Source organism: Gossypium raimondii, chromosome 5 (genome assembly GCF_025698545.1).
Source record: "Gossypium raimondii isolate GPD5lz chromosome 5, ASM2569854v1, whole genome shotgun sequence".
Classification (NCBI taxonomy): Eukaryota; Viridiplantae; Streptophyta; class Magnoliopsida; order Malvales; family Malvaceae; genus Gossypium; species Gossypium raimondii.
The window spans coordinates 2,553,424-2,578,255 of NC_068569.1; the positions used below are offsets into that span (position 1 = coordinate 2,553,424).

The 24,832-nt window shown below is 32.0% G+C and overlaps 4 protein-coding genes across 4 annotated transcripts; 1 reads left to right on the forward strand and 3 right to left on the reverse strand.

The window, feature by feature from the left end:
* Nucleotides 1-156: 156 nt before the first annotated feature.
* Nucleotides 157-3,186, reverse strand: LOC105768268 (mitogen-activated protein kinase kinase 2). Its single transcript, XM_012588117.2, has 8 exons — nucleotides 2,951-3,186; nucleotides 2,766-2,850; nucleotides 2,436-2,582; nucleotides 1,632-1,856; nucleotides 1,366-1,548; nucleotides 1,019-1,242; nucleotides 619-756; nucleotides 157-462 (listed from the first exon to the last, which is right to left on the reverse strand). Coding segments are annotated over exons 1-8 (1,086 nt in total). The 5' UTR covers nucleotides 3,034-3,186; the 3' UTR covers nucleotides 157-461.
* Nucleotides 3,187-5,078: 1,892 nt separating this feature from the next.
* Nucleotides 5,079-7,274, reverse strand: LOC105768269 (pre-mRNA cleavage factor Im 25 kDa subunit 1). The gene is made up of 7 exons (XM_012588119.2): nucleotides 6,872-7,274; nucleotides 6,730-6,775; nucleotides 6,149-6,242; nucleotides 5,974-6,047; nucleotides 5,800-5,886; nucleotides 5,608-5,718; nucleotides 5,079-5,385 (listed from the first exon to the last, which is right to left on the reverse strand). The coding sequence occupies exons 1-7, from the start codon at nucleotides 7,042-7,044 to the stop codon at nucleotides 5,314-5,316; spliced, it is 657 nt and encodes a 218-aa protein (XP_012443573.1). The 5' UTR covers nucleotides 7,045-7,274; the 3' UTR covers nucleotides 5,079-5,313.
* Nucleotides 7,275-7,613: 339 nt separating this feature from the next.
* LOC105766749 (UBP1-associated proteins 1C-like) lies at nucleotides 7,614-9,798 on the reverse strand. Its single transcript, XM_052631397.1, has 4 exons — nucleotides 9,790-9,798; nucleotides 9,614-9,688; nucleotides 9,403-9,533; nucleotides 7,614-8,675 (listed from the first exon to the last, which is right to left on the reverse strand). The coding sequence occupies exons 1-4, from the start codon at nucleotides 9,796-9,798 to the stop codon at nucleotides 8,486-8,488; spliced, it is 405 nt and encodes a 134-aa protein (XP_052487357.1). The 3' UTR covers nucleotides 7,614-8,485.
* A 9,195-nt stretch (nucleotides 9,799-18,993) lies between these two features.
* Nucleotides 18,994-21,583, forward strand: LOC105769015 (verprolin). Its single transcript, XM_012589362.2, has one exon. It carries the CDS (start codon nucleotides 19,166-19,168, stop codon nucleotides 20,987-20,989), a length of 1,824 nt encoding a protein of 607 aa, XP_012444816.1. The 5' UTR covers nucleotides 18,994-19,165; the 3' UTR covers nucleotides 20,990-21,583.
* Nucleotides 21,584-24,832: the final 3,249 nt, after the last annotated feature.

Genomic DNA, 24,832 nt, shown 5'->3' on the forward strand with positions numbered 1-24,832 from the left:
TTAAATTTTCCAGAACTTGAATGTCAATGCATGCTTTGTTACAATACAAGCTTAAGTGCATGCATATGCATGCGCCGGAGGATCATGCAGTTTACTAGACTAAAGTCCTGTAACACGTGATGCAATGATCCGATCAGAATTAATGCACCCAGAACATGAATAGACAGGTAAAGATTCTAATTCAGGAAGTTCATAAATTTGTTCTTGATATAAGACATCATTACCTTTCAAATTATGAAAAACACTAACAACACGGCAATAAAGGTGTACCTCACACTCCGAGCCTCTGGCAAGAAAATTTTTTTGATAATCATTAAGGGTTAACTTTGGCCTTGTCATCACTACAGCCGCTCAAATAAGCCCTGCACATTACTTACAACAAAAACTACAAATCTTCCATGCTCTTAGAACTTCGGTTTCTGCTGACATCAGAGTCTGATTGAAACTTGTTTCGTCTGAATTCTGCCAAAAAATGTGACACTTTTGTTTAGCTTTATTGTTATGTTTCAGATATGAAGTAAAGACCAGATAAATTTTATCTCATCATAGTGAAAACAAGCTTTTGGACAGATATATGACAAAAACATGTAACCAAACTCAAGCATAACATATACATACCACACAAGTTCTAGCGTTGCAAGTGGTGATCCTGCACTCTTGAAGTAAGATTCGAGGTCCACATCACAATACATGTTCAAGAAAGGCAGTCCCAGCAGCTCATGAGCTGACTTTCTTTCATTCGGGTCTTTCTTTACACTGTCATGGATAAAAGAACCCAAGCCAGGCTTCAGTAAAACTCAAATGATCAAACAATTCTATAAAATCAAAGTAAAAGGAAAATTCCAACTGCAGAGGCTATCCCTCCAGTACCAAAAGGAACTAATAAATGATCTCTCTTGACAGAAGATCAATTTGACGAAAACATTTAATTAACAATATAGAACTCAATAACTCATTATAATGCAAAAATATTCTAGAACCTTTTAGGGATTATAAGTAACTGATTAAAAAAAATTACCATGCAGATATAAAAGAGCAAAATTCAGAAGAAAATCGATCTGAAGGTGCAAAAGGTGGTGGTTGTTCAACAATTTGTTCCATGAGCTCATAAAAGTTAGTCCATCCTTCTGCCTGATCAGGTGGGGAATATGGGAATTGACCTGTTGCACACTCGAGCAAAACTAGCCCCAAGCTCCAAATGTCACTTTTACTTCCATAATTGTCACCAATAATTCTCTCAGGCTACAAAAGAAGGTAATCGACGTCAACAAAACTAATAACTTTCAAACAAATAATAATAAAATAACCTTAGCCACCAAAACAAAGTTTCTTTTCATCTTTTGGTACAGTCAATTAATTACTTACAGACATATAGTTGTATGTGCCAACAAATGTGTTTGCTTGTCCTGAGGTGCTTGTCATTATTGCACTCACACCGAAGTCAGTAATTTTGACTTCTCCTCTATGATTTATTAACAAATTAGATGGCTTTAAGTCTCTGTGGATAATATGCTTTTCATGATGAAGATACATCAAACCCTTTAGCACCTGCAATAACAAGAAGAATATAAAATGAATACCAGAACATCTGGTACATACTCTTGATTTCTTCAAAGTTCAAATGTACCAACCTGCTTACATATTGCAGCAAGATAGGGCTCGGGAATGGATTTAACCTTTCTCAGAAAATCTGCTAGGGATCCACCATCCATGTACTCCAAGATAATTGAAATGGCACCATTTTTATAAAAAGACTGATAACAAACAACAACATATGGACACTGAGATGACTGATTTATTTTCAATTCCTTTGCAATCTGCTTGCGAGCTGACTCTTCAATATTCATTTGAATAATCTAGCAAAAGAAACCGTGTCAGGATTTACCATGAGAGCAACAAGGAAATGCAAAACTCATAAGAAACACAACTTTTTTTGAATGGTTATTTGGCTAGCTCCAATTCTCAAAAAATAACAAGATCTGTTTTAGAAGAATGACTTCTATAAAATCAAGAAAGGCTGAACATTCTTTTACTAATTCATAGTGTAACCAACAAGAGAAGCATCTTTTTAACAGTAATAGCTCACAATACATCTATCAAGCATGATTTAGGAGCGATTTTTTGTTATCATTCATCATGATTAAACCTACCAATAAGTTTCCAGGAATCAGGCCCTCATTAGAATACACATATGAGGTAAATGGATAAATCCGTCAACATAATTCAGACATTTTAATTAGATAACCACATTCACACTGTGTAATTTCGTCTCCCTACAGGTGATATGTGCACATCATGCAAATGTCATTGAAATTTGAAACGGCAATAATTCTTGGTAAAAAAAAAACAGAGGACGGAAATTTTAAAACAAAAAACACGAGAGTGAGAATTCAGAAAGTGTTAAAACACTTAAAACTTGGCTCTTGCATATTTACCTTCAATGCAAAAAATTGGCCAGTCCATTTGTGTTGGACCAATTGCACAATTCCACCATTACCCTTGCCGATAACTTTAATGGCATCTATATCATCTAAATTCAACTGGTCGTCCGCGTCAGTTTCTGATGGCTTAATAGGCGGAGGCTAAAAGCAACAAAAAAAGAAAAGAAACAGATTAAAATCTTCAATAAATGAAAACTCTAACTAAGATCTTCTTAACTCGCTAGACGGCAAACATCTATTGAGTCAAGAGAATCTCAGCAATGAAAAGCGTTAAACTTAAGAAAAAAAAGCAAGTTCATTGAAAAAAGAAAAAAGAAATCATACAGCTTCAGATTCGGATTCAGATACAATTCGAACTCCATCCTTGTTAACGAGGAGATCGCCGTCTTTGAATGTACCGCTCTCGGTTCTGCCAAGAAAAAAAATTTAACGCCAAAATCAAACTTTAAAAATCCTTAAAAGAAAGTAGAAGAATTTGAAAGTGGACGTAAATAACTAATCATGCTTACAGAAATTTGGCGAAGGAGATCTCGGCTGGAAGAGGAAGAGAGAGCTTCAAATTAGGGTTTACAATTCCCTTTCCCTTCTTCATCTGAGGTTTTGCTTCTTCTTTTTTCCAAAAGTGGGAGAGAAAAAAAAAAGAGTAGTTGAGAGTGTTTCTTTCAATGGTTGCTATTTATATACATATATAGGGAAGAGGAAAAGAGAGAAGCAGACCAGTCTCCTCCACGACCACGAGGAAGATGACCTGACTTCACGTTGACTTTTCTTTTAATAATTATAAGTCGTAATTTAATTTTTTTAATTCTTAAAAAAATAGATAATTATTTTAAGAATTTCATTAAATATATATATAAATTTCGTCCCAAAAAATATATATCAAATTAATATTATAAACTAATCATGGTAACATTGAAATATTAATGGAAAAGCCAAAATAATGATTACATTTTTAAATTTAAATGCCACACACAAAAACAAAATTATATTTTATAAGTAGAACTAAGAAAAGGATTAAAATTAGAAACCATGAGATTTGAATATAGATTTTCAAAGCTTCCAAATGTAAATGCACTCCCATTGGCAAACAGATTTTAAAAGAAAATTTATTGTTTATAAAAAAAAAGCATTTTCACATTGGCTAGGAGGATGAGAACATATTCATATTTAAATAAAAAACAAATATATGAAAGCGGGAAAGTTACCATATAAAATCATAAAAAAGACCCAAATGGATTAGTGTCATTTTTAGAGAAATTTAGATTAATGAAATTACACACAAGATGATAATAACGTGTATGAGCGACCCAGTTTCTAGAAACGAAATTCAATATTAGAAAAAGTCATTTCCCAATTTCCAATCAAAATTAACACTGTTTTGCGCACAAATTTTCCACGAATAAAAACGATAGCAGTCTATGAGACGCCTTTTGTATTATAGTTGAATTTTCAAATTCACAACCAGCTGAATTACAATTTTAAGTACTGACAAGTTGTTCTACCACCTTTTTAGCCGGCCGGTTATTGACTCTGGAAACAAATTTTTGATGCGATTAATATTGTGTTCATCAATAATTGCCTCACTGGGAAAAGGGTCATCTTTACGGCGTAATCTTATATTGTACGTACCAAGGCTTGGTTTCTCTATTACGTGACAAACTTTAGTAAGCTCTACCATATAATAGAGGTGGGCATTTGATCAAGTCAAATTGAGTTAAAAAATTTCGAGTTAGTTAAATTGATAAATTTTATTTTAGTAACTGAATTTAATTTAAAATTTTTTCGAATTGAGTTAAAAGATTTCGAGTTAAATCTAGTCAAGTTAACGAATACTATTATTTATCTTGAATGTTGTGTTTACATAATCGATTATTTAATTAGTAGATGAACTACAAGATTATTTAACTTCATAAGTAAGATTGATGGATAAACATTTATCGAATAATGTAATTTTGTCTTTTCCGGTTTGTTTGAATAACTTAAATTGTGTAATTTATATTCGAGTTAAAACGAAAATTTTGATTTTTTTATTTGAGTTTATCTGAATAACTCGAACTATTTAATTCAAAATTTAAATTATTTATCAAATTTTTCGAATCGAATCACTTTCTGATTTACCCATGAATTCCTTTTGTTTTCTTCTTCAAATAAGTACTGTCTATATATTATATTATGATTTGAATTATATTGGTATTGTATTTTGTGTATTATACCATGTTTTCTATTAATTAGTAATTTGCAGAAAGGAAAGGAATGGCACATAGAAATTACTTAAAGAGGTTAAAATAAAGGTGACGTAAGAAATTACAAGTTGGTTCCAAATTACTACAATGTTTGTTTCGATTGTACAATGAATCCACTTGAAACCTGAAAGCACATCACATAATAGTTATCGATCAGTAATGACTACGGCACCCACTTGGTTCTCAGCAGTCTGTGGAACCCTTAAGGCTGTCTGCAAATTTATGATCATTAACTTTGGCTTCTTTTTTATTGGTCAGAATGACCTAACTTTGACTAATAACTATCATAGTGCACAAAGGGTTAGCTTTTTTTGCACTTGCCTGCCTGCCGACGTGGGTGAAACACAATCTATCAAAATAGAATCAAACTATATCCATTGAAATATCCTGGAAATGAACGTCAAAACCAACAAACAAGAAGATAAATTTGATATTGTCGAGCTCAATGTTAGTGTATCACATCTTGTAAGAAAACTATGGTATATAACATACTATATACAAATGTATTTGGGAATTCCATGAAAAATTACAAACCTAAGATTTAAAACCCCGTACAGCTGCAGCACACATCTTCTCACCGTTCCTATTACTTAACCTGGAAAGCAACGATTATTGTAAACAAGCATGTTCTAAATGTCAACAATGTTGATGGTGAACTTGGATAGCAACTGTGGCACTCCCGATATTATCGGTCCATATGTCTACAAAAACAAAACATGAAATGCATAATTACAACATCTATAGGGAGAAACAAGTTCGAAGCATAAATAGGGCAGTACAATGAAGCTACCCCATAAAGGAGGTTATTTATTGATATATCCAGAAAGGACTTGTCAAAGTAATATCAAGTGTTCTACAAAGCACAATGTTCAATTTAGTCTTGATTGAATGCTCAAGCACCAATTTATAATGTTAAGTTGTACCTTGTGGTTTTCATGAACCTGGCGCAGTGGAACTGCAAGCAATTTGAGATTTTTGGGTACGATAAATTTTTGACTCTCCGGCAACCTCACAAGGAAGACTTTGGTGCACTCCTATGAAATTTAGAATAACATGAGAACTGAGAAAGGTATGGTACAGATGCAGAATCAATATAAATGTACCAACCGACGAACCTTAGGCTTTTTCGCATTGGATGGCAAGTATGGATACATTAAGGTTTCGAAATCATGCCGCCACCACATGCCAAGACATTCACCCACCTGAATATTTAAGAAAGTGAGAATTTTCACACCATTTCACAATAATACTTGCAAATATAAATGGGGAGAAAAAAAAACCTGCTTTACCTGCCATTCAGTTTCATTGCCATCTTCACTAGCAGAAAGCTTCCTGGAAAGCTTACGGTTCAGTCCATCAATATCTGGAAATTCAGCTCAATCTTAGATCAGTGAAGCACAAGAATGGTTAAACCTAGCAAAACTCAAGTTTGCAAAAGATAATTTCACAGAACTAGTAACTTACCTGATTCACCAGGCCTCAAACGGCCACCAGGAAGCTTAAAGAAGGAATTCCTAACTTGCAGCAGCAAAAGATGAGGGTGCTTGAACAACTCAACCTGATTAGATAACATTGCTTAAAACATTTGCAAAGAACATAACTAAACTAATACATTCCCTCAATCTTGCATGAAATATATATAACAGTCGGAAATGTAGAAAACAGTCTACCCTTTATTAACAGTCGTATCTAAGTCCTAAATATCAGTGTTCTCGACTTCCAGGAGGCGCCTCTAATCGACTAACAGTATGCCATGCACTGCAAGTCTGGAAGTGACTTTCAAATTTCTTTATTTAAGAAAAAATACAAAATAGTTCATATGTTTCAGCCTTGAACTAACTAAGTTCCCTAGGTTTCGACCAAAGTTTTCAGTAAGATCTCCTAACCTAGTCAATCATCGGTCATTCATATTACTAAGCACAGGGCACAAAATAACTTCTAGCCTAAACTATACAATTCCTTCAAAATTTAAACAATTTGGAACATTGTTCTTAGGTTTTCAAAACTTCACAATCATAAAAATCAGAAAAACAGAGCAAACTAACCAGAATAACTGCTTCCACGGAAGTCCTCAATCCATAGGCAGCATAACTGGGGGGGGGGGGAGGTTAAAATTGTTAAACCCATAAATATTTTTGGCGCAGAAAAGAACCCAATTGAATTTAAGAGAGAGATCAGGTGAAGTACTTGGATTTCATCCTATTGATACGATCGAACAGAGTTTCATCCTTGAAAACAATGGCTTCTTTGGATCCAAAATAGTAACAACTTAGTGGGTAAATATCCACCCTTTTACTATGATTATCGCTGCTACTATCGTTGATTGCATCTGCTTCTACTCCCATGTGAAGATCTCCCATCTTAAATTTTCCTAGACTCAAACGGCAGAAAGAAAGACGGGAAAAGAAAAAAAACAAGGGTGTCCGAATAAAGTCTAACGTGTCCTAAAAGAAGAGCATGTTTCGGTTGTTAAACTTGTCGTGAACGTGGCGCTCCATAGACATTTGGGTTTCTTACAAGACTAGAACTGTGGTCTCTGTAAATTTGCGGCGCACACTGCATTTTGTATATTCATGTTTGGAATCGGGTGGGCATGAGAGAGACACGTCTCTTGGCCTGGACTTTTTCATTTAAACCTTTGGTTCTAGGCTTTGGCCTCCGATAAAGTTCCTTCCCATGCATTAAAATAATATATTTTTAATTAATATGGAAAAAAATTCAAATCGACTCAAAAGTTTAAGTGCATAAATTTAAATTATTGAAATTTTAATCATTTTAAAAAATCAGTGTTGAAATATATAGCACATAAGCTTTCTCTATATATACATATGGTCGTCCATAGGCGTTTTAAATGGTTTTTCAAAAAAATAAAAATGAATGACTATAAAACTGCCATGGAAAATCAATTACTTATGGTGACATAGCCATCTTCCAAAATATCCACCACAAAAGAGCTTCCATTAAAGCCAGTCTTTAGCCACTAAATGTACGTATTTGTTTTCAACTGTATATCTGGAGTTTGAAATTATCTACAACACCAGAGAGAAAATAATCGACAACAGTAGTTTAAATGAATAGTCGATAGGAAAACCTTTCTAGAAATAAGGTTACACAAAGAACCACCCTCACCTAGTGCTCCAACATTTCACTTAGTTGGGACTTATCATCATCACCTACACCCGATTCTTGGAGGGCCTTAAGAACCAGTTTTTGCAGCTTCCGCATCTTCAAAACTCCATCCGGCCTCAGCCAAATGCATATAAAAGATAGCATAAATGCATGTACAAGGACAACAATGAGAAAGATCATTGTAATTTTGATAAACGGGATGCAACTTCGTGACTACTTAGTTCCCGACCCCTGGTTCAAGGGAAAGGAAATGGCTGATCAGAAGTTGAATAATTTCTAATATAACATAAAAAAAGTTTGAAATAGAATGAATACTAGTTAGGAGACATATAGATTTCAAGGCTGCTTTAATAAACTTCTTCCACTTTATATTTCTTTTGTTATCTTCTTTGTTAGTGATAAATGCTGCTTTATCTTCTCTCACAACATTGCAGGCTTTGCCTGAGCTATCATCCACACTCTGTATTTCGGTAATATCCCTCACAGGCACATCTAGCTTTCTCTTCTTATTCGATGATATTTCTCCATTTGATGCTTCTGAGCAGCCTGACATTTTTGAGCCCTTGAAAGCTAAAAAAAATTAAATTTTGGGCCTTAAAAATTGGATTTAACCTTGGGTCCTGGGTGGCCGCAGCTCCAAACAACTACTGGGGCCGGGCCTGAGTTCTGAGTTTATTTGGACATGGCCATCTTTGGGCAGATCCTACGGTTTGGCCTCTCCTTTAGGTTTATTCTCCAGCGATTCACTATTCGCTTTATTTTCGGTTGTTTAGCATGAAAAGCCCGAGCCTTTGCCCTATGCTTCTTTCCTTCAGCGTGAAGAAGCAATGTTTGCTGGCTGGTAACCTTGGTATTGCAAAGACTGCAAATAGATAATAAAGAGAATCTTATCAAATCACAACATACAACGATTAATATAATATATAGGTAATATTTTATCATGTGAAATTTTTATATCATGAAAGTTGGGACCATAGCTCAAGAGATCAACATAAACTACCTTACTAGATTAATTGTCAGTTATTATAAATGAGACACCAAAGAAAAACTATCCAGCTAAATCTTATATATTAAACTTACAAAATCACCAAAATCCGTAGTATTGGGCCAAATACATTACAGCTAAAGGACTGAAATACTCACTGAAAACAAGACAACACCCAAAAGAATCAGAGAGAAAGAATGGTAATACTTTTGTGTATTAAGCTTCCATTGTTCATAAATGAAAACAAAGGAAAACAAGAAAGCTAGAATAATTGAATAACTGATATTTAAAGTTTGCGGCCTGAGCACAATTGAGGGTAGTTATTTTTTTCACCATTGAGCAATAGCCATACACAATCACCTAAGTAAGGGTAAGTTTGGATGGCGGTGTTTTTATCTGTTATTAGTATAAAATAGAATGACGGTCAGATCAAATACTATAATAATATTATAACATAAAATAAAAAGTAAATTAATCACATGACTTCACCATCATCCAAACTCACCTAGAAAATTACTCAAACTCTTCAAAAGTATTTTCAGACAAGCAACACTTGAAAAAAAAAAAAGTGGCACAACAAAATCTGGATAAAAAAGAGAGTTACCTACAAAACCAAGGAGGACGAGGAGATAACCCCACATTTATATCAATATCGGGTTTTTCCTTTGTTTGCTTGTTGGGTTTTGCATTTGAACCATTTGGTGTTTTTACTTGCTCCTTAGGACTATATTTCTCCTAAATATGATTAAAAAAAAGGGACTCCAAGATCATTTATCAAAAACTAACAAACAAGAGCAAGCGAATAAGAGACTTACTGCCTCAGTGATGCATTGCGTACGACCCTGAACGGTTTGCTGCTCAAAAATCACTCCACAATCAATGCACGATAGCTATGGAACCAACCAAATAAGAAGATGGAAGCAGAACAAATTCTAAAGCGATTTGATAGCTTGGGTTTCTTCAAGTTCTCGCCGCAATCCTCACATTGAACCCACACCATATTTCCCCCTCCTTTTTTCCTTAGTTTGTTGTTCCAGAAAATTAAGGAAGAAATAAAGAAGGATTGCAGAAAATGAAGCAGCACGGAGAAGATGATAGGCTTGGGGTGTTGATAGGTTGTTCTTTTGATTTCTTTCATTGACGGGATAGTCCAACAATTTAGGAACCAAAACGCAGCGTTACAAAGCCACCAATAGTGAAAGGGTAGGAACAGAAATAAGTTTATGAAGGGCTTAAGTTCTGCCCATTTTAATCCATAATCCATACCCCTAAACCAGAAACCCAGGCCCGAAAGCGTTTTGTATTACTAGAATTCCATCACAAAATCAGTCACATGCATGTCAATGTGGCATATTTTAACCACTAATAAACGCAAAACGTCTTTCAATAGATTTTTGAATCTTATATCACACCAAAGTTTGGATATATTTTAGACTTTTTATCTAATGTTTACATGTTGAAAATTACATGAGAACAAAATTGTTTTTAAACAAATGTTATGATTAGATGTCACATACATCACAGCTGTCGTTAATTTCTAATGGCTTAATGTATATGCTCAATTCGGATAATTCTTTTAATAATTTAAACCATTTAAATGATTGTGATTATTATTTTAAAATAGATATTTTATTTAAATTTTGTTGTATATAAACATGAATGTATTTTTAATTTATTAAGGTATAATAATTTATTTAGTTTTTCAATTTTATAAAAATCATTTTAGCTTTTTATTTAATATTTTTCTCTTTTAATTCTTAAATCATGTTGTATGCCAAATCACCTCAAAATAGATGAAAAATTAATGTATGTTTATTTTGTTGGTGTGGCATACATGTAGATGCCATGTCAAGAATTAATTAATTTTTAAAATTAAAAATCAAAAAATAATATTACTAAAATTATTTAAAAGCATAAAAATATTTTAAAAATAAATATTTTTAGTTTTTAAAATTAATTGATAATGTGACATACATGTGGATTGTCACATAGTCCATGTAAATGTCACATTAACAAAATGAGCAAACCTAGCTTTCCATCCATTTCAATTAATTTGACAAGTAATACAAATTTAATGGCTAAAAAAGTAAAAAAAATTAAAATGACTTTTTTGTAAAGAGGTATATAATGCAAGTCAATGTAAATCCAACATGGTTTTTAGTGTTAATACTCCATTGGATGTTCAACTAAATATGGGGGACATGTTCGGGGTCTCTGTTGCGAAGAATCCAGGCACATATTTGGGGATCCCAAGCCTATGGGGGAAGACTAGAATGAATGCTCTAAGCTATGTGAAGGAAAGGCTCATTAGCAAGCTCAAAAATCGGTTGCCAGTGCGGTTCCAATATACTACATGTCCTGTTTTAAATTTCCCAAGAAGCTTTGCAACGAGATGAATGAAGCTTTGGCTAACTTATTTTTTAATATTATTTTAATTTAATATTTATATATTTATTAAAAAATTTATTTATTAAAATTTTTTATATCGTCATCTTAATATTTTTTTAATGTATATATTAGAATAATATTATATATTTAGTATAAATTTATTTTTATAATATGTTATAAATTACATAATATATAAAAATAACATAATATAATATTAAGTATTATAAATTTAAAAATGTGCCGAATTGGATAAGTTCAAGCCTTAAATATCCAAACTTGAGCCAGATTCATATTTTGAAAGGGTCTAATTTTTATTATTTAAGTCCATTTTTCAGGCATAATATTTTTATTCAAACCTACTAAATTTTGGGTTGGGCGGGTAATCCCACCCATGAACAAGTATATTCAGGAGTGGTTGATAAGAAACTGGGGAGGAGTGTATGGGATCTTAAAGTACAAAGTAAAATAAAAATCTTCCTTTGGAAAGCTTTATCTGGGGCCTTGGCTACGAACTTTAATATGTGGAACAAGTTTGGTTATAGAGATCCGATCTGCTGTTGATGTCACAAGGAAGCGGAAACTATTGAACATTTACTATTGAGCTTTGGATGGGTTCGAAGGGTATGGTATGAAGCTTGCCATGGTCTTCGTGTGAACAAGGAAGATATTAGCAGCTTTGGTGGGTGGCTTGAGGAGATTTTTAGCTTGTTCAAAGGTAATATGCAAAATGCCTTGGATATGAAACTCAGAATCGCCTTTACCTGTTGGATAATTTGGAAGGAACAATGTGAAGCTATTTTCAATGGAAGTTCTGTTAGTGACAAGAGAGCCATCTATAGAGTTAAGATCGGTATGGTGGAGCTGTGTGAGCTTCAGAACAAGCAAAGCGATTGTAGGAAGAAAACTACCTCTAATAATCGTGAAACTCTTCTCTGGTGGAAGCCGGAAACTGATTGGCTTAAAATAAACGTGGATAGCGCTTTTGAGTATCTCTTGAAGCAAGATGGGATTGAATCTTGTTGCTGATTCACCAGATGAAGTGGAGCTTCAGGCTTTATATTCCGGTTTGCAGCTTGCTAAGAGAAGAAAGTGGGATAAAATCATGATTGAAACTGACTCCAAAGTAATTTTCACTCAAGTTACAGAGAAATGAATTAGTTACAAATAAAATTATGTTTCTATTTAACCATGCTTCTTTGGTTCCTAATAATCATTTAATTTTATGAATTAATGAACAATAGGCGACAAAAGCATCTACCTATGTTATTAATAATTGTAAGAAACTGCTTTTTGAAACCTTTTTCAAATGGGGTCTTATTCCAAAGATGTCATTCTTTTTGCTTAAAAATTTCAAAAAAACTAACTTATTAAGAATATAAGTTTCCTTTAATTAAGCTAGGCGAAATATTAATCAAGATTTGAAATCAATACAAATCTTTTATTGACTTAATTAGCAAGAATATAATATTTAAATTGCGGTAATAACATGATTGTTGTGATTTTTACTTGTTTTAGTATTATTTATTTATTATAATGGTTACTATTTAAGGGCGGACCATGATGGAGGCTGAGGGTCCCAATTTTTGTTTTTTGGAAATTTTCATTTTTTCCTTGAAATTTTATGAACTTTTTTGAAATTCTGATTAATTTCATAAAAGAAATTTAAAATTTTAATTAGAATTTTTTAAATCTCACTAAACTTTTAAAATTTTAAAATTCTCCCAAAACTTAATCTCAGTGTCTATTATAATTTACAAATATATATGATTACGATAATACGGGAAAGAAAAACAAAATTCGTAATGGCATAGTCTAATTGTGAGGAACTAAATTATAAGCACGAGAGAAAGCAACAGGCTGGCTACCAGACGCTACAAAGCTGAATTGCTTAGTTGTTGGAGAGACTTAGGGTAGGTTTGGATGGGCGATTAAGTGCGGTGCGTTTAACCTACTTTTTGTCTCACGCTACAATTAATATCTAATCTCACCGCTACCGTTATTTTTACACTAACTACAGATAAACGCACCGTCCATCTAAACTCACCCTTAGAGTACACTTCGTGGTCAGTGGCAGTCCTTTCTTCTTCTTATTCTTTTTTTTAATTTACGTGGTATTCTTATATGTTTCGAGTCCCTACTTCAACTTCTAATCAACTTAAACGCCAAATGATAATAAGCTTAAACCCACACGTTAACCACGCGCGTTATTATCAAAGCATGATTTAAAATCCGTTCAAGTCTTGCATTTGAAAACCTTTCTGAAGAAAGTAGGAAACCAACCATGGCATGGGGCCTCCCCAATTGTTTATCTTTTTTTAATAAATTTGATAATAATCTATCTCTTCAGGGAATTCGTGGGGTTGTAATAATATAATACGATAACATATATGTATACCCTTCAAATTATTATCAATTTTCAGAAATGCTTGTGGCCATACCATGATTTTCCAGCACAATCACGCTTCTGAACTTTAAAAGAAAATAAAAAAAGTTTGGCTGTCATGAGATTGAGACACACACACATATATATATATATATATATATATATATATAAGTTATTGTATAAAATAAATTCGAATTTATATATTCATTTTTTCTGGTAAATTTAGAAACCCAAAGTGGAAAACGATGAAAAAGTGCGGCAAATTATCGTAACGATTTGTCTAATAAAAGTTGTTTTGTCTCTTCATTGATTCTATCACATACTGAAAAATCTTTACCGAAGATAGAGTTAAAAAAAGCGTCATTGGAATCCATTAAACCTACCATTCATGTTAGTTTTCCACAACTTATAATAACATTTAATGAAACTTTACACGTTAAAAACTTCCACATTCTGAATTAAGGTGAACGTGATTTTTTCCTTTCTGTTTTTTAATGCTTTTGATGCTATTTAAAAGTGAAAACCTAGTTGTTTCTCTAAGAGGTTGGAGCTGCACAGCCAACTGTAAATAGTTTTATTTTTATTAAAAAATAATTTTTTTATAAATATCACTTAATCCATGCAAGAAAATTTCTCAAATTTTACCATTGTTTTTATATTGAAACTTAAAATTTTATTTTAATTAAAGTTTATTTTCAAATTTGATCATTATTCTCACATTGAGATTGAATTTGATTCCTGTTTTGTATTTGACTTAATTTTTTTCAAATTTTGTCCATAATATTTCTTAAAAAAGTTGGGCTAAAAAATGTTGAAGCCTTCCGTAGAAAAAATTTTCAAATTTAGGGATTAATTTAAACCAAAAAATAATTCAAGACCTAATATACGAAAAATTACCTAATTCAGGTCCCATTATAAAAACAATTATCAAATTCAGACCTCAATACATTAATCAAATAAAAAAAGTTCTTGTTTATTGATACAAAACCTAGTGATGTAGATTGAGAATTGTTCATGTAGTAATGCGGAGAGCTACTAAAGGTTAGGAGGTTTTTGAGAAACTTTTACAAAGTCTTGATACATTAGTGAGCCTCTTTCTCACTGATAATAAAGAGGATTTGTTAGAGTTGTTTGACCTAAATTCTTATTAAAAAAATAATACAATGATAAAATTAGGGGCTGCACAAGTAGAATCCATATGGAACTACACTTTTATATGATATTTATTAGAATAAGGTGTTTCAACCTTACTACATTGCTTTTATTTTACATTGAATAAAATAAGGTTTTTCAACCTAGTCGAGACTCCTCTTGTATCATTCGAATTCGACATTAGAGAATTTTCCTCTCCTCTACCCGTAATTTTTCCCCGAAAGGATTTTCACGTAAAAATCTATGTTTTTTGTTTTGTTTTCTTATTATTTTATGATCATTCTATTGCCATTATTAATGTTAGTTTTAACTGGATTTCAAACTTAACATAGGTCTTGCGAGATAAATGTTCTATCGTATAGGGTCTTAAAGAATTTTATTGAGACATAAATAAATATGACTGGTGTGATTAAACTCAATTAGGTATTAAAATTATAAGATATGACAATATTATTGAGATTTGTGACTAACTAAAACTCTTGTGGATGAATTCCTTTTCGTTTAAGTAGTTAATCTAACCAGCCATTTCTTGATGGTAAACAAAATTAATAATACAGTTGAAATTCAAGTTTTTATATTATTTGAGCAAAGGCACCGCATGGTATGCGGATATTTCTGCTGTAAAAAGGGTATGATTTCAATGATTGCAACCACGCTCCAATAATGTATAAAGGAGACTAGAAATATCTTTTTCTATAAGAGTTTCTCACTTTACATACAAATGGATTGGCCAACACGTGGGGATTACGGGATACACGGAGTTTGGGTTTTTATTATTTATTTATTTATTTCCGCAACATATTGCTTAACTTGTAAAATCTCCCTGCACAAGTAAATGTCAGGAAGAATTTTGGAAAGGACACAACAAAAATCTTTCCGGAAGTCCGACAAAAAACATTTTAAATATTTTCATTTTAGTATATATACACATGTGAATTAAATTCAACACAGATGGAGCAATATCGTTCAATAGCACTAGTGTTTTGATGGGAGGCGTGTTTAGAGATCCTGATGTGAGATGAATGTGTGGGTTTTCAATGGCGGTTGGCAAGAAAACAATTTTTCGAGTTGAAGCACGAGCCATACTTGAAAAATTGTGCATAGCATGAGAGAAAAGATCCAGACACTTAAAACTAAAATGTGATAATGCACTTCTAGCAAACACTCTGTTAGCTGGTAGAGCTGCCAATAGTAGTTTGGTGGATTTACATTTAATCAATTGTTTTCTCAGACGAATTTGGAAGATTAGACTTCGTCATATTCCAATGTCTCAGAATGCGGCTACTGATCAAATGGCTAAGTACATGAATAATGGTACACTGAATTTGTTGTTATTTGTGGATCCACCAAGTTCAGTACAAGGGGTTTTGCAGTTCGAGAGTAATGCCTTTACACGGGTTTGATTGGTTTAATGTAATCACTTAGTGTTGTTCCTTTTTTCTACCAAAAAATATGTTATCTCGTCATCCCTACTCTATGTCTTCGAATAAGCTTGAATTGATTCAAAATTTGATTGGTTTAATGTAATGATTCAAAATTTGAGTTAATCGAATTGTGTTCTTTGAGTTAACTCAAATAAGTAATTCGAGTTTTGAGTTAGAGTTGAGTTAAATTTTATAATTCGAATAACAAATTAGTGTAAATACCCTTTGCTCCCTATCATTTTAGAAAATGAACAAATTGGTCTCTTTCTCAACAAAATTACAAAAAAAATCAAAATAATTTTTAAAATTCAAAATATTTATAAAAATTTTAAACAAATCTAAAGAATACATAAAGAAAGTTCAATTTTAATTTTTTTCTAAAATGGTCATTTTAGGACTTAAATAAATTAATTAGTGATTCAAGTTTATCATATTAAAGTATCTTATTATTATTTTGCTTTGAAAGCTTTTCAAATATATATGGTTTCAAATTTATGTGCTCTAATATGGAACTAGTTATATTATTATTTTAATTTGACATGTTTAATTTTTAATTTAAATCAAACAATTTCACTTAATTCGACTTAAGTCGAATTTCATTTCACTTGACTAGATTCGATAAAAATTCAAATAGAATTAGAATAATAAAATATGATTCATCAACTCAATTAACTCAAAATATTTTCATTCGATTCAACTTGATTTGATTGAATGCTCACTCCTAATCATGATAATCAACATATAACTTTTATAGTTATACAAATGCCTATGCAACCTATTGTTAGTAACGCAAAGTGAAATCCCACGTTGATTAGGAATAAGCTTATAAGAAGATTTATATACAGACTTGCCTCTTTCTCTCATCGGGTTTTCAACAGATTTGTGTTGTTGCTCTAAATTTTTGTTCTTTTTAATATTTAAGTACATATATTTTTGAAAATTTGATCAATTTTCAGATGCTGAAAAATCTACGAAAATAAATTGGTCAATTGCAAAAACTAACCTTACTCTTTTTACTATTCTTTCCTTCGACGAATAGTATAAATAGCGAGGCCTTTCCTCATTTTTTATACACAAGAAAAACAAAAAACACCGTTCTTTCCTCTATTTTCCTATTTGTTTCCTCCCTGTTTTCTTAAGTTCTTTTCTTGATTATATTTCCTTATTTTTTCAGCCCAAGTCCTCTGTTCTATTTTCTGGTCAATTGTTCGATTCATTTCACTTGTTGTTCCACCTTCTTTATTCAAGTATAGGAATATAGAAATATTGTGTAAATATTAGGGATAACGTCTACTACTCAATTACACCGATCAAGACAAATTTACTTCTATAATAGTGGTTTTTCCGCGACATAGTTGTTACTTATTTATGCTAAATTTATTCTTGCAATAAATGCTAACAAATTTATTTTATAATAGTATTTATCCAACACTCGGTACATCATTTAAGACTTCATTTGGATACAATTGTAACTCGTTTAGAGTAAATTTTTTAAAGATTTTATTAAATATTGAAATAAGTTATAAATTGAGTTACATCATTAATATTCATTTTATGTTTTATTGCAATTTACCTCATCTCCATTTGTTGGTAAAATATTAAATAGATCATGGTTAATTATAGATACGTATAAATTTATATGTGCCATATATGTTATTTTACGTAAAATATTTACTTTTTTAACATGTAAATTGTATGACGAACATAAATAATTAAGATGAGAATCGAAAACGGTGCGTACTATGTTTTAATTAATTAGCTTTGCGTATGAATTTGCACTCCTTTTTTTTTTTTACAGGTTGAATTATAAATTGCTGTTTTTTTTTTTTGCAAATATATATATGTAAATTGCTGTTTTTCCTGTCGGCTAGACATGAATGTATTTGTGTGCTGAAAAGTGTTTAGGTACGAAATGATAGAATAATTCAATTTTTTTATAATATTTCATTAAGAGTGAAAATGTTTAAAAAGAAAAAAGAAGAAGGAAAAGTTACTTCCCAATAATTTATTTTGGCTATCCATGCAAATTGCAACCATATTTACAAATACTACAATAATTCAAAAGGGAGATCAAAGAATAAAGATGGTCTTTCATTTATCTCTTTTATTTTGGCTACGACTTGAAATTTAATTGTTGGTGAGAAGACACCTGCTACTTAACGTGCATTAGTTAAGTCAACATTTATACATAAATATAATTACAATGTTTAAAATGTTTTAATGGAAATATATTAAATAATACTTAAATCCTTAATCTCTTATTATCGTTAAAGTAGTAAAATTAATCTAAAAACCATAATTGATCTTAATACATAGACATAGTACATGGTAAAAATGATAAATAAAATATTATATCCTAATCCATCATCGTTAGATTACTCCGACAATAAATTTTAAATAATTAATTGTTGCGAAAGGCACCCAAAAAATTAGCACAAAAAATCAAGTCTCCGGAAGTTTAATTTTGTGATCAATCAATACAAAGTGGTAGGGATTTTGGATAAATTTGGTGGCATGCTTGCATATACATAACACATTAGAACACATCTAGAAACAGAAAATAGAGTTAAAAGCACTAGGGCTTTTGGAACAAATAAAGTATACACATTGCATTTATTTACAAATTTTCATTAAGTGGTGTTTGATGGATTAAACGGCGATAAAATATGCGTGAAAGCGATTGAAAACGGAATCGAAAGAGAAGATGAATAAAATGAAGAGAAAAACAATTGAGAGAGCATAATGCCTTCCTTGTCCTTCAACCCAAAAGTAAGAAAAAGTAGCATATTTTAATAATTTCCGACGCACTATTAAAATTTATTACTTTAAAATAAATTAATTGTTAGTGAAAATTATTTCCGACAAAAAATTAAAATTATTAAATACGTAAAGCAAATAAATTTGTTAGTAACAATCCGTTTTGTAATTAATCAGCTAAATCTCTCTCCTTTAATACAGTTTATAAAGTCTTCCCCCTCAGAAACTCAAAAGAACAAAAACTCCAACACCGGCCATTTTCCATGGAAGTAACCGGAGATCCTCCGTCTTTATGGTCACAGCCGACCATCTCCGCACATCGCCGACGGCCGCCTTCTCCTATTTTCAGCCTTCCTGTTCTCATCATTCTCCTACCTATCCTCGCATTGCTTCTCTTGTTCCTCGTGGTCCCTCCTTTTCTCTCCGTCACCGCTCAGATTCTTAGACCTCTCGGTGTCAGAAAAAGCTGGGACTCTCTCAACGTCTTTCTGGTCTTGTTTGCTATTATTTGCGGCGTTTTGGCTAGAAGAAACGACGACGATGATGGCCACAACGGCAACGGCATTAGAAATGATAGTATTAGTGGTGATAATAGTAAGCCAAGCGGCCACCATGTTTCGCAACAATGGTTTGGGCATCCGGAAAGAAAGATATATGATGACGGTGCTCCGATCAATGTGAGACCGTCGCCGGCGACCAGTGTGAGGAGGTTGAAGAGAAGCAGTAGCTCGTACCCAGATCTGAGACAGGATTCTTTGTGGGAGAATAATGAAGATCGATTTCGGTTTTTTGATGATTTTGAAATAAATAAATATCGATCTTCAACGGGTTATGGTGATCATCAAGTTCATGTGCTTCGTAGGAGTTGGAGGAGTGAGTTCGAAGAATCGGAAGCGAAGGTTATTCCCGTTGATACCTTTGTGCTTCGTTCTTCTACTTCATCAACTCCTTCAAAGACTCCACCGCCTTCAACGCCGCCTCCACCGCCGCCGCTGCCTCCTGCAGCCCCACGTCATAAACCAAGGCGAACTTATCAGGCAGCTGGACAGAAAGATAAGGTGATGAATCGGAACGATCGTGTTGATCAATTCGATGAAATTAAATCTCCATCAGGAACAACACCACCGCCTCCGCCGCCACCTCCTCGACGGCCACCATCGCCGCTGGTTCAAGTGGGAAATAGATCAGAGCAGAAGTATTCGAAATTGCAACGTAGAAAAAGTAATGCAACCAAAGAAATTAAGATGGTTTTTGCTTCGTTAAGGAAGAGAAAGAAGAAACACAAGTCAACAGATCATGATCACCAGCAAGATTGTCCTTTACATTCTCCACCACAGCCACCGTCTTATTACTCTACTAGTACACGACCAACATCGCCCCCACCACCTCCGCCGCCGCCGCCGCCTCCATCCTCTGTCTTTCAGAAATACAATCTCTTCAGAAAAGGCAGCAAAAGCAAAAAAATCCATTCTGTTCCTGCACCTCCACCTCCACCACCGCCAGCAGCATTTTCGTTTTCAAAACGATCATCGAAGCAAAATATTCAGATTCCACCACCACCACCGCCCGCACCACCACCACCAGTCACTTCTTATACAAAAATATTATCAAAGCAAAAGAGTCAGATCCCACCACCTGCACCACCAACAACGCCACCTGAATCTTCAAGGAAGGCAGACAACGGCAGACCGCCATTGCCAACAAAAGCAAATACTAGTTATTACGACGAGAACGTGAACAGCGGTGGACAGTCACCATTAATTCCGATGCCACCACCGCCACCTCCACCACCATTTAAGATGCCAGAGTTTAAATTCGTGTTCCGTGGGGATTTTGTTAAGATACGAAGCAGTCCTAGTTCTCGCTGTAGCTCTCCGGACTTGGAAGAAATTGATGTTTCTTCAAGCAAAGGTGATACAGAAACAGCGAGCATGATGGAGGGTGATGATGGGGCTGGCATTGCAGGCGTCCCAGTGCTCTGTCCAAGTCCCGATGTTAACGCTAAAGCTGAGACCTTTATTGCCAGACTCCGGGACGGATGGAAATTAGAGAAAATAAACTCCTTGAGAGAGAAGCAAAGGACATAAGCTCAGTTCAGATCAGAATTCCCAGTTTTTTTCTGGTCGAATTTGGTTTCTCCGTATACATAAAGATTAATCAAAAGTTGACAAAACATTACAACAGGGATATATATTGTATTAAATTTAGTAGATACATGACTAGGAATGGAAAGACAGCTTCATGGGAGTTAATTTTTAGTTCACTGTCATGAAGATCCAATCCTTAAGTTGGGTTTTTACAGCTTCTGATGATGATTTGAAGAGTGTCATTACATATCTCGGATGCTAGCAGGGGTACTTACTGGCTCTGACTGTGACTTTGCCTTTTGTTTTCACCGTTTGAAGCCTGAACTGGAGGAGAATATTATTACAAGTTTGATCTTTTATCTGTTTGCTGTCATACAAGAATATTGAGAAATTAATTAATTTGATCTGTATTGACATTAATGAGCTCTGAGTGTGTGTTTTTTGTTTCATCCATTCAATCCCCCCTTCTTTTAATTGTAGCAGTGCAAATGGTGTGAGAGTGTTATTTAAAGGCTTGTTCGATGTTATGAATACTTGTGCTATATAAAGGAATAGTACTATGTATACTACTCTTAGCATTTTGAGAATAGACAATGGGTTATAAATATTTAAAAGTTAAGGGAATTAAATTTACATAAATGGCTGCAAATGTTGGGCAGAAGAAAAGTGTAATTTATTGAGGGACTTGAATTTAAAGTGACGACAGACAAAGGATCATTACGACTACCAGCACTCCAGCCATAACAGCAACCTCTTAAAGCTGTCCTTCATTTAAATACAAACTAGTTTTAATTAGCCAACAACTCATTATATATATACAGTTGTGTATACAAAAATGTCTCTTTCTTGGGGTGCCAGTGCCATTCATATTCATTGCTTCAAATTAAACGAAAACTTTAAAACACATTGCTTTCAACTTGCCATTTGCCTAATTACATACATTAATCCTTTTTCATATTATTAAATATTATACACAAATTGTTATTAATTTCTCAAAGTTTAATTTGGATACATACCATGGTACATAGAAAAGTGATAAACTTATACCTTATATATTTTTTAAACTTTTTGGCAGTGCCATGTCATGGGTCATATCATGATTGACAAATTGAAATTGATGGAAGGTCTCACCCAACTTAGCTTCTCCCTCCAACACTTTATTCTCTCTTTTTTTTTATATATATATTTTGTATAGTCTGGGCCAGACTATATGAGTTTTTTAATTGTATTTCAGAAATTATAACTTCACATCCAATGGAAAATGAAGAATCAACTAATAATGTCGATGCCCAATCCATAAAATTTGGACCACCAAAATCAGTCATGAGATGCAAGTAATTAATGTTAAAATTGATTAATGAGTTATTAATTAATCGATTAAATGTAATGGTTAGGCTAAGACCGCAACGTATTAAAGCTCCAATAGCCTTGAATCCAAATCCAAGTTCAATATTGATTCACAACGTAAATTTAATCTTTGGGTGCGAATTCTATTGTTACACTTTAATCACTAGATCATTAATTATTATGAATATGATGATATATCAACATTTCAAATAAAAATTTAGATTAAATTACACGATTAGTCTTTATACTTTTTTTTAAAAGCAATTTAGTTCTTTTTTTTTCTTTTTTTTCTTTTAAGTCCCTTCTTTTCTTCTTCTCCCTTTAATTTTAGGATTTTATGCACGCATAGGGGTAGGGTTGTTGTGAAAAAGGTGTGGATCCAATACTAAAGTGAAAGTTGACAATGACGAATCCAGTATATTTTAGGACTATAACTAGTTACAATTAACGTTTGGTTTCAGTTGATGTTTTTATTCTTTATTTTAAAATTCCATATGCCTAGCTTCGTTGACTTTGGAGGAACATTTTTGTCTAAAATTTCTATTGAATCTATCTAATGGATATATCTAAGACTTACAGACTTACAAGTATTTGTTTATGGATTGTGTTGTTGACCTAAACACAAACATATATGTATATATAGAATACATACTCATACGGTCTAGTAAATTTTTTTTACTCTTTGCTGATTGCTTTCATGTTTCTTGCACTGGTACCGTAAGAAAAATTGGGAGCAATTTAGGGGCCGAAATTAAATTATAATTTTTACGATAGTAAAAATACAATTTCATCATTTTAATAACTTATATATTTATAATTTTTAAAGGATTAAATTAATTTTTATTATTTTTAGGGGGTCAAAGTGTAATTTTACATTTACTAATTTAAAATTTTAAAAAATTTTAAAAGACCTAAATGAATTTTTTTTTCATTTTTGAGGGCGTTGAGCCCCTTGTCAGCTCCCATAATTACGCCCCTTGAGCTCGTATATTATATCTCTTTTCTGTTATTTTGTATTTAATTGGTGATTGCTTTCAAAGAGAGAGAGAGAGAGAAGAAGTTAAAAGGGGAATAAAGAAAAAAGGAAAGTTAAAAAGAAAAAGAATTAAATTACTAAAAGAGAAAAAGTATAAGGGGTAGCTGTGAAATTTGACCTAATTTTTTCATTGAAATAATGATACAATGTGTCATGTCTTTATATTGTTACTGTTGTCAACAGCTTAATCATATTATAATATTTTAAAGTTTAATGATCAAATTATGATTTAAATCATACATAAGTGATCAGCCAAATTTATATTATAAATTTTCCACCAATATTGAATTATTTTATTTTATTTTATTTTTGATAAATGATCTGTTATCTTAGCTTTAAAAGCAAAAGCTAAGAACAAAGAAGTAACTAACAAGTGAAGTATCGCATCTTTTATGGGAAGTAAGCACTTGATGGGCTTGTTGACCTAAAATTGATTCAACTCCTACGGGAGAAACGCAAAGCCCATATTTGAACAACATATGGAATAAAAGACACTTGTCTCTCTAAGTTTTGAAGTAAAATAAATTTACTTCCTACAATTTGAAAAATATTTTTTTATTCTCTTTTTTTTTTCGTTATTTTTTATTTATTTATTCTCTTTACATTAACTCCTAACAGATGTATTTAAATTAAAATAATTATTTGATACATTGGTACTAGAAATTTTATTGTGCGTCTTTAAATTGTATTTAAAATTTTAAAAAGTAAATATATTTTTATCCCTATAGACCAAATAATTATCCAATTAAATTATATTATTATGATGTAATTTCTATATATTTTATTCATTTTCTCTATTTTCAATTTCAAAATAATGGGAAAAATACTTTAAAAACTACAAATTAAATTCTAACTAAATTATATTTGAATTCAAGTAAAATAAGTATTTTAACCTTATATTTAAATTCAATTATATATTAAACTTAAAATAAACTCATTAAGTTATTTTTATTTAAAATGTACTAATTTTCACTATTTAAATTTTTGATGAAAAGAAATTTATTAAAATATAAAAACAAAGAAAATAAAATAGAAATATAAAAATAGATTTATTTCAAAGTTAATACATAATTGAACTAAAATTAAGTTTAAAATATTTAAGATGCATTTACATAAAATTTTACTAAATGAAAAAAATAAAAGAGATGATAAAATAAATTATAATTATAATTCACAATTGTTTTACACAAGTAAACTTAAATATACTAATTGAAAAATAGATAATGTTTGACATATTTTTATATTAGAATATAATTCCATCTATAATTTAATAATGATTAAAATATTTTTATAATAAATTAGATTTTTATTATTTTTAATTAAATCTATTTAATAAAAAGAATGAATATAAAAATTAAGTAAAATGATAAATTCATTTAATAAATAAAACTTTAGTATACTACCTAATGTAATTGAATTAGACAAGTATTCTGTTAATTACACAACTACCCAATGTACTA

Bases quoted from the DNA above. Each gene is read 5' to 3' on its own strand.
- LOC105769015 (XM_012589362.2), top strand. From the start codon at position 19,166: ATGGAAGTAACCGGAGATCCTCCGTCTTTATGGTCACAGCCGACCATC.
- LOC105768268 (XM_012588117.2), bottom strand. From the start codon at position 3,033: ATGAAGAAGGGAAAGGGAATTGTAAACCCTAATTTGAAGCTCTCTCTT. The intron at 1,243-1,365 runs GTAAGTAATTAA...CTTCTTTTGTAG, and splicing joins GCACATACAACTATATGTCT to CCTGAGAGAATTATTGGTGA. The intron at 757-1,018 runs GTAATTTTTTTT...TATCCATGACAG, and splicing joins TGCTCTTTTATATCTGCATG to TGTAAAGAAAGACCCGAATG.
- LOC105768269 (XM_012588119.2), bottom strand. From the start codon at position 7,044: ATGGGAGATCTTCACATGGGAGTAGAAGCAGATGCAATCAACGATAGT. The intron at 5,887-5,973 runs GTAAAGCAGGTT...TTAAATATTCAG, and splicing joins GCAATGAAACTGAATGGCAG to GTGGGTGAATGTCTTGGCAT. The intron at 5,386-5,607 runs GTACAACTTAAC...TTGTTTTTGTAG, and splicing joins AGGTTCATGAAAACCACAAG to ACATATGGACCGATAATATC.
- LOC105766749 (XM_052631397.1), bottom strand. The intron at 9,534-9,613 runs GTAAGTCTCTTA...AATCATATTTAG, and splicing joins CGCAATGCATCACTGAGGCA to GAGAAATATAGTCCTAAGGA. The intron at 8,676-9,402 runs GTAACTCTCTTT...ATCTATTTGCAG, and splicing joins CGTCCTCCTTGGTTTTGTAG to TCTTTGCAATACCAAGGTTA.